The 14,274-nt window shown below is 41.2% G+C and overlaps 1 protein-coding gene across 1 annotated transcript in view; it reads left to right on the top strand.

Moving 5' to 3' along the window:
• Positions 1-14,274, top strand: part of LOC126473788 (uncharacterized) — a 151,102-nt gene that overhangs the window by 40,575 nt on the left and 96,253 nt on the right. Inside the window, exon 3 of the mRNA XM_050101062.1 lies at positions 5,825-6,216. Coding sequence (XP_049957019.1) covers positions 5,825-6,216 — 392 coding nt within the window. The remainder of the gene's footprint in view (positions 1-5,824; positions 6,217-14,274) is intronic.

The raw sequence follows: 14,274 nt of genomic DNA, 5'->3' as shown, positions 1-14,274 counted from the left end.
TAAACCCTTTTTCTTTGTTTTACACCCATTATGCTGTTGTTTCTGTTTCTTTAGAAGTTTGAAAGTCTCTTGTTGATAGGAGTAGTTGAATCATTTAAATAACTTAAGTAAAGTTCAGCTTATAGAAAAGTAAAAAGAAACTTCAGTGAAATTAAAAGAAATGTGTTAACAAAAAGAGGGCAGGAGGAATTCTGCTGTTAAACATAAATGAGAGAGATGGTAAGTGGAAAGAGTACACCGAAGGCCTACACGTGAAAGAGGAACTGCCTGCTGATGTGATAGAGGAATAAATGGAAATTGATTTGAAGGACATAGGGGATCCAGTATTACAGTCAGAGTATGATATAGTTTTGGGGGACCTATAATCAAATCAGACAGAAGATACAGATAAGATTCCTTTGGAATTTCTGCAATCATTAGAGACAGTTGCAGCCAAGTGGCTATTCAAGTGTATAATAATCTATGAAACTGGAGGAATACCATCAGACTTCCAGAAAAATATCATTGAAGCAATTCTGAATATAACCAGAGCAGGTAAGCAATGGTGCCCATACGATAGTTTGCAGGGGGGTGGAGCTGGACCTGGGGGTATGGTGTATTTTTAACATTTTGGTAGATGGATGGCAACTTGGGAGTAGCCACGAAAAATTTCCCGTTCCGGCCCTATCAAAACCCTGTGTAATACTGACTTTTAATTGAAAGCTAAACACCTGAATGCACTACATTTTTTTCTTTCCCCACCCTTGCCCATAGGTATAGATGGCCTTGCAGGTGAACTATCTGAACTATCACACAGTTGGCATAACAGCTCATGTGTCAAAGTTGATGACAAGAATAATACACAGAAAAATGGAAAAGATAATTGAAAATCTCTTTAAGTGATGATCAGTTTGGCCTTAGGAAAGTTAAAAGCACCAGAGAGGCAGTTCTGACATTGGAACTGGTAATGGAAGCAAGACTTAAGAAATATGAAAATGGGGTCAGGAGCCTGTCAACCTACAAAAAGTGTTTGACGATGTAAAATGGTGCAAGATGTTCGAAATTCTGAAAAAAATAAGAGTAAGACAGATAATATACAACATGTACAAGAACCAAGAGGGAATGAAAGACAACGAATGAAGTGCTTGGATTAAAAAGTATGTAGACAATAATGCATTGTTTTGCCCCTTATGTTCAATCTATACATCAAAGAAACAATGACGGTGATAAAGAATAGGTTCAGGAGCACAATTAAAATTCAGGATGAAGGAAAATCAATGACAAGTTTCACTGATGACATTGATACCCTCAATGAAAGGGAAAAAGAATTACATGACACACTAAATGGAATGAGCTGTATGCTGAACACAGAATGTGTTGAGGGTAATTGGGAGTAGGTGAAATGAGGTGAAAACTAAAAAATTAACATCAAAATTGGTGATGAAGAAGTAGTGAGCGAATTGTGTTACCTTTAAAGCAAAGTAACGCCTAATGGATGAAGCAAGGAGGACATAAAATGCAGACTAGTGAAGGAAAACTGCATTTCTGGTCAAAAGAAATCTACTAGTACCAAGCATCAGCCTTAATTTTAGGAAGAAAGTCCTTAGAACATACGTCTGGAGCACAGCATTGTATGGAAGTGAATCAAATGCTGGGGAAGGGCAGGGATCTGGAAAAAGAACGTTGGGATGTGATGCTATAGAAGGGCATTGAACACTGGTGGATTCATAAGAAATGAGGAGGTCCTCCACACAACAGGCGAGGAAAGTAATCTGTATATGAAAAAATCTGACAAGAAGGAGGGACAGATATCAGAGAATAACTGCTGTGGCACTAGAGGGAGCTGTAGAGGGTAAAAATTTTATGAAAGATTTAGGTTGGAGTATATACAACAGATAGTTGAGGACATTGTGTGCAAGTGCTGCTATGAGATGAGTCGGTTGGCACAGGAGAAACAGTCATGAAAGACCTCATCAAACCAGCCGAAAGACTGATGACCCAAAAAAAATCTGAAATAAGTCATGCTATGGGGTGCATAGTACAAGTTTTGTTTTGGTTTGGTCAAAGGATGTTAATAGGGTCAGAAGGAAATTGACTGGGACTAAGATTGCACAGGAAATCAGACGAGCCTTGACCTATGCCACTTCCATATTTCTCTGTATACACTTAATGTAATTACTTGCTCTGTGAAAGACTTCAAGATAGTGGCCAGCATACATCATTTCCTTAAGTGCAGGCCCTGGAAGTTTTAGCACTCCTTTTTAAACCTGCTTGTATGGCAAAAACTCACTTGCAATGCCCCTAATAAGAAATCTGTGTATGATGTTTGACATGTCGGATTTTCACACATAAATTACAAAGGACTGAGCTGCCGCATGTCTGTGATCCATATTGTGTATGTTTGATTTGGTAACTTCAGGCAATAGTGAAATGTTAGTCAAGTTTGTTGTAAATAACTTTTGTGACTACACAGTTCTTTAAATGGTAATGTAATTGAGTCGTGCAATGACAATTGCTTTTTTTAGAAGCAAAAGTAGTTCAGGTTCATTATAGCTCTGGTATGTCTGCGTCTAAAGTGTTGTAATTAGCATTGATATACATCCCTGCCTTCTTTCATGTTGTTAAATGGTCAGAAAAGAGGCACAAGAACACCTGTAGCTTGCATTGTGCTGATGCCCATCTCAGCTACAGCTCCAATAGGTAATCTTCCTTTTACCATGTTACACATTTTCTAAAATCACAGTAAAATTCATTGACAGGCTCATCATAAGGTACCAGCACAATCACAATATAGGTCCAGAAATGAACAAATCAGTTGTAGTACTGTGACCCAAAGTCCAAAAGAAGAAACCAACCAGAGTCTGTGATTAATGCAAGGTCCATAATATCAGAAAAGAGGAGAATCCATGTCTAGTCTGTTCAGTGTAGTGATTCAAGCAAGGTAATAAACTATTGTGTTCACATTCTAGAGTAGAGTGATCAAAAGTGGCTGTGTATCACCCTTACATCATGCTTGAAGTGAGAGGCACTGCCCATGACACAGGATGTTCTAGATGGCCAAACATTGTTGCTTCACATGAGCTTCGCGGAATTGTCAACGCCCTGGAGTTATGATCATTGATAGCCAGAGATATACATAGGCAGATTTACAACTGGCAATAGCTGTGTGCCCTTGTTGTTGTTAAATGTTGCTGGAACTACTGCTCTCTTTACTTCTTCCACCTTTGATGCCAGTGGAGCATCCACGTTATTGCCACAGCTGTAGCTTGCATTGTGCAGATGCCCCACTCAGCTGCAGCTACAGAACATTTGGATGCATTGGGGAGATGTATTGCAGGGTGCCCACCGGCTAGCTGCTTCAGTTCGTGGCCAAGATATGAGAATTTATTTAACAGATTGCCAAATGCTATAAAAGCTCTCTGTGGGAATCTTTTTAATTCCGTTATATTACACAGCACTGTAAAACTTAAGGGTGTTGTAGAAAGTAACCTAACATATTAACTATGTTGTGGATATTAATGAAAGTGCAGGAGTGTGTTGCTTGAGGTCTTACAGTCGTACACAGAAAGCTGGATGTCACATAGTACTAGGTCAGCATGATTATAGTGCCAAATGGGATTCGGTTCACAACAAAAGGCAGTTGAAGCAATAGGAAAAAGACAGTGTGTGTCAATCAGTGAGCAATTACTGTGTACTGTGGTGGTGTTCATGAAAACACGGCAAAGAGACAATATATAGAAGACTTTATGTGGGGAAGAATCATCAGGAAACTGAAAGAAGGATGAAGTGTGATGAGTGTAGTCCAGGAGTTTTGTATTACTCACAGCATTGTTTCATGTGCATGGGGAGTGTTCGGAACCACAGACACTGGTGTCTGACCGTGGTCAGCTACAGCATCAGATGACTGCTACTTTATGCAGCTGGCAAGAAGATCCCCACATCAAAAAGCGGGTGCAATTGCAACCACATTAATAGGACTCCAAGGCATGCAATTTGACACTCCACGTTGGCATGATTATTGCATCGGGATAGTCGCTTCGCTTAATGGTCAGTATGTCATGTTCTGTTGGCACCTCCACATTGGCAGCACCATTTGCGACTGTGGCAAGAGCATATGGACATGATCAATGAGGTGGAGTCATTTACTCCTTCCCCGTGTGCATCTTTTCATGGGTCCATTCAACCCTAACTTAATTTTTACGGATGAGAACTTGCAATCATATCAAATAGAACAGGTGGAGAAACTCTTGAAATGAGAGGATATTCAGCGAATGGAATGGCTTGCACGTTCCCCAAACTTAAACCTCATTGAGCACATTTGGATGCATTGGGGAGATGTGTTGCAGGGTGCTCACCTGCACCAATGACCATCCAGCAGTTTTTAACCGCACTGGTGCAGAGGCATGTATTGCTGCCCATAGTGATCACACCCCCTTTTAAGAACCATGTATTGCCTTTTGCAATGTCCAGGAGAAACTGCCAAGTAACATAGCTAGATGAAGCCTCGAACATACGTAGAAAAAACCGGTACAGAATAGTACAGAAGGTAACTAAGAGAAATAAACAATGAGATGAACAGAAATGTCACTTTTATTCAGAGACAATAATTACATTGACCTTACTGCAGTTTATGATGGTTCCCTGAACATTACAAAAGCCGGCGGGACATGGTTCTTAATAGGGTGAGTGATCACCTCAGACAGCAATGCATGGCCTGCAACATGCTCCCATGCTGGCTACAAGATTGGTAGGGAGTTCTTGTGGTAAGGCGTTACATTTCTTGACCATATGATTGACAACTGCTGGATGGTCATTGGTGCATGTGAACGTGCTGCATGTCTCCCCAACACATCCTACATGTGCTCAGTGGAATTTAAGTCAGGGAAAGGCCAGGCCAGTCTATTCGCCTAACATCCTCTGGTTCCAAGACCTCATTCAACTGCATTGTTCAGTGTGGTCATGCATTGTAATCCATAAAAATGAAGTCATTGCTGAATGCACCCCTGAAATGGTGCCTGTGGGGAGGGAGTACAATGTCACAGCAATGTTGACCAGAGAGTTTATCATGTTCAAAGATTTTGAGGTCAGTATGGCCATGCAACCTGATGCCTCCATGCACCATAGCACCTACGCCACTAAGATGATTGTGTTTGACAACATTCCTGGGTGCATTGTGTGTTCCCACCTCTCATCACACGAGGGTAAATCCACAATCACTATTCAGAATGAATCTGCTCTCATCTGAGAAGAGCATGCAAACTCACTCTTCATTGGTTCGGTCCCTGTATGCTTGTCACAATTGCATATTATGCTTCTGATGTGTGGGTGTTGACAGAACACAGCATGTTAAACTTGGTTGCAATTGCACCCACTGCTTAATGTGCGTCCCTTCTTGTCTGTTGCACAATGTAGTAGTCATCTGCTGCAGTTGTGGACTGTGGGTTGGAATGCTTCCCATGCATGTGTAACAATCCTGCGAGCAATACAAAACTCCTGGGCTACACTCATCACACCTCACCCTTCTTGTAGTTTCCCATTGATTCTTCCCCATGTGAAGTCATCCAAATGAGTTACATGCTAAATTGATTATGTCAGAAACTTTGCATCAGCCATTAACCATTCTCTAGGATGAATATAAAACAAATTGTAGCTTCATTGTATCAGAATTTAATTTAATTACATATTAAATGGTGCAATAGTAGCAAAACAAGCTACTACATACTATTAGTCATATGTCTGATGTCTCTGGAATGACATGCTATTGGAATATGGAAATTTTTGACCATACAGGCTATAAGTACATGCAGTAAATTACCCTATACTGCTTCCTGTGATTTTATTGCAGGACTGGTGCCTAACTTAAGGGGAGTGCAGTTTACAGGAAACCCAATAGAATATCCACCCCAAGATATATTAGACAAGGGAGCTCAGTACATTCTGAAATTTCTGAATGAGGAGTGGAAAATTCAATCTGAGTTAGATATAAGACCAATTGTGGAGCCATTTTACAAGACAGAAGATGAAAAGGAAGGAACAAATGTGACATTTCACAGGGCGGGACGACTCAAATCAAAATCTGCATTTTCCTTCAGTGATCATTTTAAGCATTCTGTTCCAATAACAAGAAGATTAAAAACATCTTTACCATCACTATCTGTTATAAGTTACAGTGCAAAGGCAGAGGATACTACATTATTAGTCCCAACAAATTCACCTACTGGAAATTCTGGATATGAGGTAAGATAAGTATAATTATATTTTCTCAAAAGTGTTTGTTTAATAGATTTTAACTCTTTTAATTCAGTTAGGATCACAAATAAATCATTTAATTACTTTTATAAAATACACTCCTGGAAATTGAAATAAGAACACCGTGAATTCATTGTCCCAGGAAGGGGAAACTGTATTGACACATTCCTGGGGTCAGATACATCACATGATCACACTGACAGAACCACAGGCACATAGACACAGGCAACAGAGCATGCACAATGTCTGCACTAGTACAGTGTATATCCACCTTTCGCAGCAATGCAGGCTGCTATTCTCCCATGGAGACGATCGTAGAGATGCTGGATGTAGTCCTGTGGAACGGCTTGCCATGCCATTTCCACCTGGCGCCTCAGTTGGACCAGCGTTCGTGTTGGACGTGCAGACCGCGTGAGACGACGCTTCATCCAGTCCCAAACATGCTCAATGGGGGACAGATCCGGAGATCTTGCTGGCCAGGGTAGTTGACTTACACCTTCTAGAGCACGTTGGGTGGCACGGGATACATGCGGACGTGCATTGTCCTGTTGGAACAGCAAGTTCCCTTGCCGGTCTAGGAATGGTAGAACGATGGGTTCGATGACGGTTTGGATGTACCGTGCACTATTCAGTGTCCCCTCGACGATCACCAGTGGTGTACGGCCAGTGTAGGAGATCGCTCCCCACACCATGATGCCGGGTGTTGGCCCTGTGTGCCTCGGTCGTATGCAGTCCTGATTGTGGCGCTCACATTCACGGTGCCAAACACGCATACGACCATCATTGGCACCAAGGCAGAAGCGACTCTCATCGCTGAAGACGACACGTCTCCATTCGTCCCTCCATTCACGCCTGTCGCGACACCACTGGAGGCGGGCTGCACGATGTTGGGGCGTGAGCGGAAGACGGCCTAACGGTGTGCGGGACCGTAGCCCAGCTTCATGGAGACGGTTGCGAATGGTCCTCGCCGATACTCCAGAAGCAACAGTGTCCCTAATTTGCTGGGAAGTGGCGGTGCGGTCCCCTACGGCACTGCGTAGGATCCTACGGTCTTGGCGTGCATCCGTGCGTCGCTGCGGTCCGGTCCCAGGTCGACGGGCACGTGCACCTTCCGCCGACCACTGGCGACAACATCGATGTACTGTGGAGACCTCATGCCCCACGTGTTGAGCAATTCGGCGGTACGTCCACCCGGCCTCCCGCATGCCCACTATACGCCCTCGCTCAAAGTCCGTCAACTGCACATACAGTTCACGTCCACGCTGTCGCGGCATGCTACCAGTGTTAAAGACTGCGATGGAGCTCCGTATGCCACGGCAAACTGGCTGACACTGACGGCGGCGGTGCACAAATGCTGCGCAGCTAGCGCCATTCGACGGCCAACACCGCGGTTCCTGGTGTGTCCGCTGTGCCGTGCGTGTGATCATTGCTTGTACAGCCCTCTCGCAGTGTCCGGAGCAAGTATGGTGGGTCTGACACACCGGTGTCAATGTGTTCTTTTTTCCATTTCCAGGAGTGTATTTATCATAGTGCCATGTCTTAAACTTACGACTTCTCAAATATAAGCTGGCATTACATTCAAAACTGTTATTGACGTTTATGGTTTCCAGTATTTAGTAAATCAAAAGTATTTTTCATCTTTAGAATACTTTCATCTATCTTCATTTTTAGTGGTACCTGTTTGTGATATCATAATGTAATTGGGTAGATAAAAAATCTACACACAAAGCGGCAGCAGAATACACACATAAAAGAAGGTTATAATTAGGTAAGCTTCCGGAACCAGTGGCTCCTTTTTCAGGCAGAAGGGTTGAAGAGGAAGGAAGAGGAGTGAAGGAAAGGGACTAGAGAGGTCTAGGAAAAAGGGTAGATTTCAGAAAAGTCACCCAGAACTGCAGGTCAAGGGAGACTTACCAGACAGGGTGTGAGGGAAAGACTTCTTTCCTTCTTGCTTATGGGACATAATGAGAAGGAAAGCCTTCTTTCCTTCTCATCTCGTCCTGTAAGTGGCCCCTGACCCACAGTTCTGGGCGACTTTTTTGAAATCTACCACTTCTCTTAGACCCCTCCAGTCCTTTTTCTTCACCCATCTTCCTTCCTCTTCAACCCTTCTGTCTGACGAATGAGCCACTGGCTCCGAAAGCTTGCCTCATTATAACCTTCTTTTATGTGTGTGTCCTGCTGCTGCTTGGTGAGTAGATTTTTTATCTGACCAAGTACATTAACTTGTCAAAAATTGATTATTTTTACTGTTTGTGTTATTGGTCATTTATGTCTCTACATTGGAAAGAGGATGCTATGCTAAAATTATGCCCAAGGCAAAAAGAAATAATTGGTCAAAAACTTGGGAGGCATTAGTGTTTTAACATGTCTTTAACTGCTGCCATACAGTGTGAAACTATCATAATGTTGACCATTATGTATTATTTACAGATATGCAACATTTACAGAAAACATTTTCATTCCATTGGCTGGAGAATAATTAACAGAAAAAGGGTAACTAATACATGTTTCAGCACAGTGACAGAACTACTACTACTCTTAGTCCATATTCTTGATGTAGCAGATATTGGTTCAACCTGATGTACTCTCAGTAGAAATGTTATTTGGGTTAATGATTCATAATTGCTATACATTAGGGGAGACTTACCAGGCAGGATGAGAAAGAAAGACTGGTCCTTTTCCTTCCCCTTTAACCCTCCTGCCAGAAGAAGGAGCCATTGGCTCCGAAAGCTTGCATAAGTGTAACCTTATTTTGTATGCATGTTCTCCTGCAGCCTCTTGCTAAGTAGATTTTTTTTGCTATCCAGTTACATTACATTGTTAAAAATTGATTATTTTCATTGAATATTTATGCAGCTTCTTTCAGATAGTACTTCATTATAGGTAAGTGTGTCATCTGCTAAAAGCATGATTTTGCTATTAATACTGTGCTATTAATATTGTCTGCAAAGTTATTAATATACACCACGAACAGCAAGGGGCCCAACACAGTTCCCTGGGGCACACCTGAAGTTACTTCCACCTCTGACAATGTCTTTGCATCCAAGATAACATGCTGCATCGGCCGTACCACAAAGTCCTCAATCCAGTCACAAATTTCACTTAGTACCCCATATGATCGTACTTTTGACAATAAGCGTAGGTGCAGTACTCACTCAAAGGCTGTTCGGAAATCAAGAAATACACAATCTGCCTGGTTACCTTGATCCAAAGCTTTCAGTATGTAACGTTGGAAATCTGTGAGTTGGTTTTCATGTGATTGATGTGTTTGAAATCCATGGTTGTTTGGCATTCCTTGCATTTGTCCTCTAGCCATTCTTCCTTAGCCATTTTGCACTTTCTGTCAGTCTCATTGTTTTAGATGCCTGTATTCTCTTTCACCAGCTACATTTGCTGCATTTGTATATTTTCAAGAACTACTGCAGGGAGATGTCAAATTTTCTTGGAACAAGGCTCAGGAGAGAGATTTTCATGCCTCTAAGGAGGTGCTAACATCTTCAGTTCTAGCACTGTCGGACAAGAATTGCAAGACAGAACTTCACACCAATGCTAGCAGTTTTGGGATAAGGGCACTTCTGACAAAAATTCAGGAAGGTACTGAAAAGGTGATAGCTTATGCTTCCAGAGTGCTCTCCAAGTTCAAGATGTATTACTATACAATTGGGCAAGAGTGACTTGCAGTGATTTGGGCCATTAGCAAGTTCTGGCGCCATTAATTTGACATGCCATTCACTGTTCTGATGTATCATCATTCTCTTTGCTGGCTGACTGTCCTGAAGGATCCATTGGGTTGACTGAAGAGACTGTCACTAAGGCTTCAGGGGTATAACATTATAGTGGTATATGAAAGTGGACACAAACACAAGGATGCTGCCAGTCTTTCCCGAAATCCTTTGATGGAACACAACAGCATGAAAAGAAAATTGAGGCATTGCATAAAATGACAGTGCTGCTAAGTAGAGAGAAGATCCAGCACTGGTGATGATTGTAGAAGCCTTAAAGAAGCCTAAACTTTAATTCCTTCTCCAATTTTTTCTTTTGTTTCATTTTCTGACTTTCACATTATACAGACTGAATAACATCAGGGACAGGCTGCAACCATCTCCCATCTCATCTTCATCTACTTCCTCTTCCCCTTCAATAATATTGTTTTCAAATTCCTCTCCTTTGTAAAGCCCCTCTATAAATAGTCCTTCCACATTCAGATTTATCTTCTTTGCTTTGAAACAGTTTTTAATGTGGCCTCTTGATATTCATACAGCTGATTCTCTTTTCTTCAGTGGCCTCTTTAACTTTCCTATAGGCGGTACCTATCTCTCTATTAGTTATACATTCCTCTATATTGACATCTATACTCTGTAAACCACTGTGAGGTGCATAGCAGAGGGTACATCCCATTGGACAAGTTATTAGCGTTTCTTTATCACCTCAGATGCAGTGAATTATTATTCTAAATAGAGTACAGTATCACAAGGTGTGCCTCAAGGCTCCATTTTGGGGCCAATCCTGTTCCTGTTCTATGTAAATGACTTACCCATAAATATAAATTTCCCTTCAGTTCTGTTTGCAGACGATACGTCTGCATTAATTGAAGATGATGATTCAGAAAAAATTCCGAGCTCCACCGTAAGCACACTGGATACCTTACAAAACTGGTTCCAGTTAAATGGGTTGAAACTGGACACTGCAAAAACCCATATGGTACATTTCAAAACCAGACATTCAAAATGTGTGGAACTTAAAATACAACATAATAAGACCGAGCGGTGTAGCACACTGGTTAGCAAACTGGACTCGTCTTCATGAGGATGGTGTTTCTAACCTACGTCTGGGCATCGTGATTTAGATTTTCTGTGATTTCCCTAAATCACTTCAGGAAAATGCCAGGATGGATCCTTTGAAAGGGCACAGCTGATTTCCCATCCCCATCCTTCCCTAATCTGATGGGACCGATGACCTCCTTGTTTGGTCCCTTCCCCAAATCAATCAACCAACCAATAACATAACAAACAATCTATGAACGAAGTTGACATGGTCAAATTCCTGGGACTAAATGTGGACAAGAACTGAAGCTGGAATACACATATTGACTTCCTATCAAATAGACTAAGCAGTTTTGCATTTGCACTGCAAATTCTAGCAAATTCCACTGACTGGAGTACACAAACAATTGTGTATCACAATTATTTTGAATCTGTCATTAGATATGGGATAATTTTCTGGGGAAGTTCAAGTAGTGTATCTTGAATACTGAAACTGCAAAAATTGCCCGATACACATGTACTGCATAGCAAACAGCTTTCCAGTCTCCCACCACCTCCCAAAGTCCCACAGTCCGGCGACAGAGGAGCATTCCCCTCGTAACTCAGTACCATCTGGGACTGGAGAAACTGAATTACATTCTCCTCCAGGGTTTCGATTACCTCTTGTCGTGCCCTGAAATGAGAAATGTCCTGCCCACTATCCTTCCCACCCCTCCTACCGTGGTATTCTGCCGTCCACCGAACCTACACAATATACTCGTCCATCCTTAAACAACCCCTGCTCCCAATCCCTTACCTCATGGCTCATACCCCTGTAATAGACCTAGATGCAAGACCTGTCCCATACATCCTCCTACCATCACCTACTCCAGTCCAGTCACTAACATCACCTATCCCATCAAAGGCAGGGCTTCTTGTGAAGCCTCATGTTATTTACAAGCCAAGCTGTAACCACTGTGCTGCATTCTATGTAGGCATGACAGCCAACAAGCTGTCTGTCCACATGAACGGCCACCGACAAACTGTGGCCAAAAAACAAGTGGACCACCCTGATGCTGAACACGCTGCCGAATATGATATCCCCCATCTCAATGACTGCTTCACAGCCCGTGCCATATGGTTCCTTCCCACCAACACAAGGTTTTCTGAATTGCGCAGGTGAGAACTTTCCCTGCAATACATCCTGTGTTACCGTAACCATGTGCCATTAAACTGCCCCCTGATTTGCAAGGCGAAAGGACATACCTGCAGGTAATCAACTCACTCTAAAGCACATAGCATATATAAGTCTATAAATACTCATACGTATCATATATAACATACATATCATAACATAATATTTACACAAAACAGATTTTCAATGTTTGAATGTGGTGTGTTTGCCTATAACAGTTTTATGTTGGTATTGCACCTACCGTGCATGCACAGTCGCTTGAAGTTCAGTACTAGTGCAGCCATTGCGAACAGAGTTCATCATTCGCCACATAGTTTATACTCAGTCTCAGTGCACAAGATGTTGCAGAGACAAGATTTATCATCATGGTTTTCACAAATGTGGATTAACATTTAAAACAGGTACAAAATCCTAAAGTTACAACATATGTTAACATGAAATTATAAATTCATATTGCTGATAGCCTCTTTCTGCAGTATTGTGCTTGAAATGTCTTTTTGTTGACAAGTCTTTACGGAAACAATTCGTAACATGACTTTGCATAAACAGTTTGTAAACAAATTTCAAACATCACGTCTATATACATAGCAATATATCATGAATAATATTTTTCATTTATGTGGTTTTCCACACCAGTTTCCTCGTAATTACAAATTCAGCGACTTATAGTAAACGTCCACAAATAGTTCCAGGTTATGCAAGCCTCATAACTTTTCCCATATGGGCACATGTAACAAGTACAGATAACATACGCAAGTGAGCATATATCATTTAGCTTTACCTAAATACATAGAAACATGTTACATAGCTACAAATACATACAAACATATCACATATTGGCTTTATATAAACATAGAAACATATTTCTCTTGTCTTCACACAAGTATGATTAGTCACATAGAGGTATTTATCAGATAGCTTTACATAAGTTTACAGTATTTACAATCAGTACAGGTTTAGATCCATGTTTTGCTTTTGCAAATGATGTCACCTGAAATAGAGGAAGATTAGACACAACATCCCAAACCAGCAATAAGACCAAGTGGGCAACTACAAATAACAAAAGCAATGAATTAACATCAAACACAAAAAATACTCAAGTGTAAGTGCGCTGTGTAAGCATGGCTTTAGCTACTCGTAAGTGTGTGTGTTCAATGGTGAGATGCATATCCAATCAGTTTCAAGGTGAAAGTGGAAGAGTGTAGAATGATTAAGTATTCACGTCAATCAGTCATTATCAGTCGAAGACACAAAATTAGCAGTCGAAGACACAAAATTGATAGGTTTGTCCCCTGAATATAAACGCAGAATACTTTCTGGAATGTGGCGCGATTGCGACTTGCCAGAACGAATTGATCAAGTCTATTGTAGAAAAATTCTTAGAACCAAAAATTGTCAGGTTTCATGGTAACGGGTAAAATAATGTCATTAATTGCACAAGCATCCCAAAAAAACCGCTGATATTCCTGTTGCGTTCCTTTACAACAAATAAAGGGCTGCAGTATGGTGACATGGAGGGTTCAATGACTTTCCACTCTAACATTTGTTTCAACTTGTGTCACACAGCAGGTCGTTGGGATAGTGGCACATTATATGTTTTGTGGAAGAAAATCTGGTGAGGCTTAACTTCTATTTCATACACATATGTTTGATCACACTTAGTCAATTGTATATAGTTGGACAAAACATTATAAAGTTTGTTACATTCATTGTGTGTGACAGCTGTGGTTTCTGATAAATTATTACTAATTAAAGTTTTCAAGTCCTCAAACTCAGTATCAGGTGTGTGTTTCTGTGTGTCAACATCATCAGTGTCCTGTATTAACTGAATCTTGTACCCTGTACAATATTTATCATACTTCAGAGTCCTGGTATCCAGATAAATTGAAATTTCACTGCCCGTATCTCTAAGTATACACTTACATTGGGAGAAGTCAATACTGCTGCCCTTCTCATACAATATATCTAAGCCTAAAATACAATTAGTGTCCAGGTTTTGAAAGACGAGGAATGGCTATTGTACATTTCCATAACCTACCTTGACTGTCACAAATACCTGTTTCTTAACCCTAGAAGACTTATTGCCTACGGCAGTTAAAATTTTAC

This window comes from Schistocerca serialis, chromosome 4, assembly GCF_023864345.2.
Source record: "Schistocerca serialis cubense isolate TAMUIC-IGC-003099 chromosome 4, iqSchSeri2.2, whole genome shotgun sequence".
NCBI lineage: Eukaryota > Metazoa > Arthropoda > Insecta > Orthoptera > Acrididae > Schistocerca > Schistocerca serialis.
The sequence above is the reverse complement of the archived record's forward strand: the minus strand, read 5'-3'. Positions and strand labels throughout refer to the sequence as shown.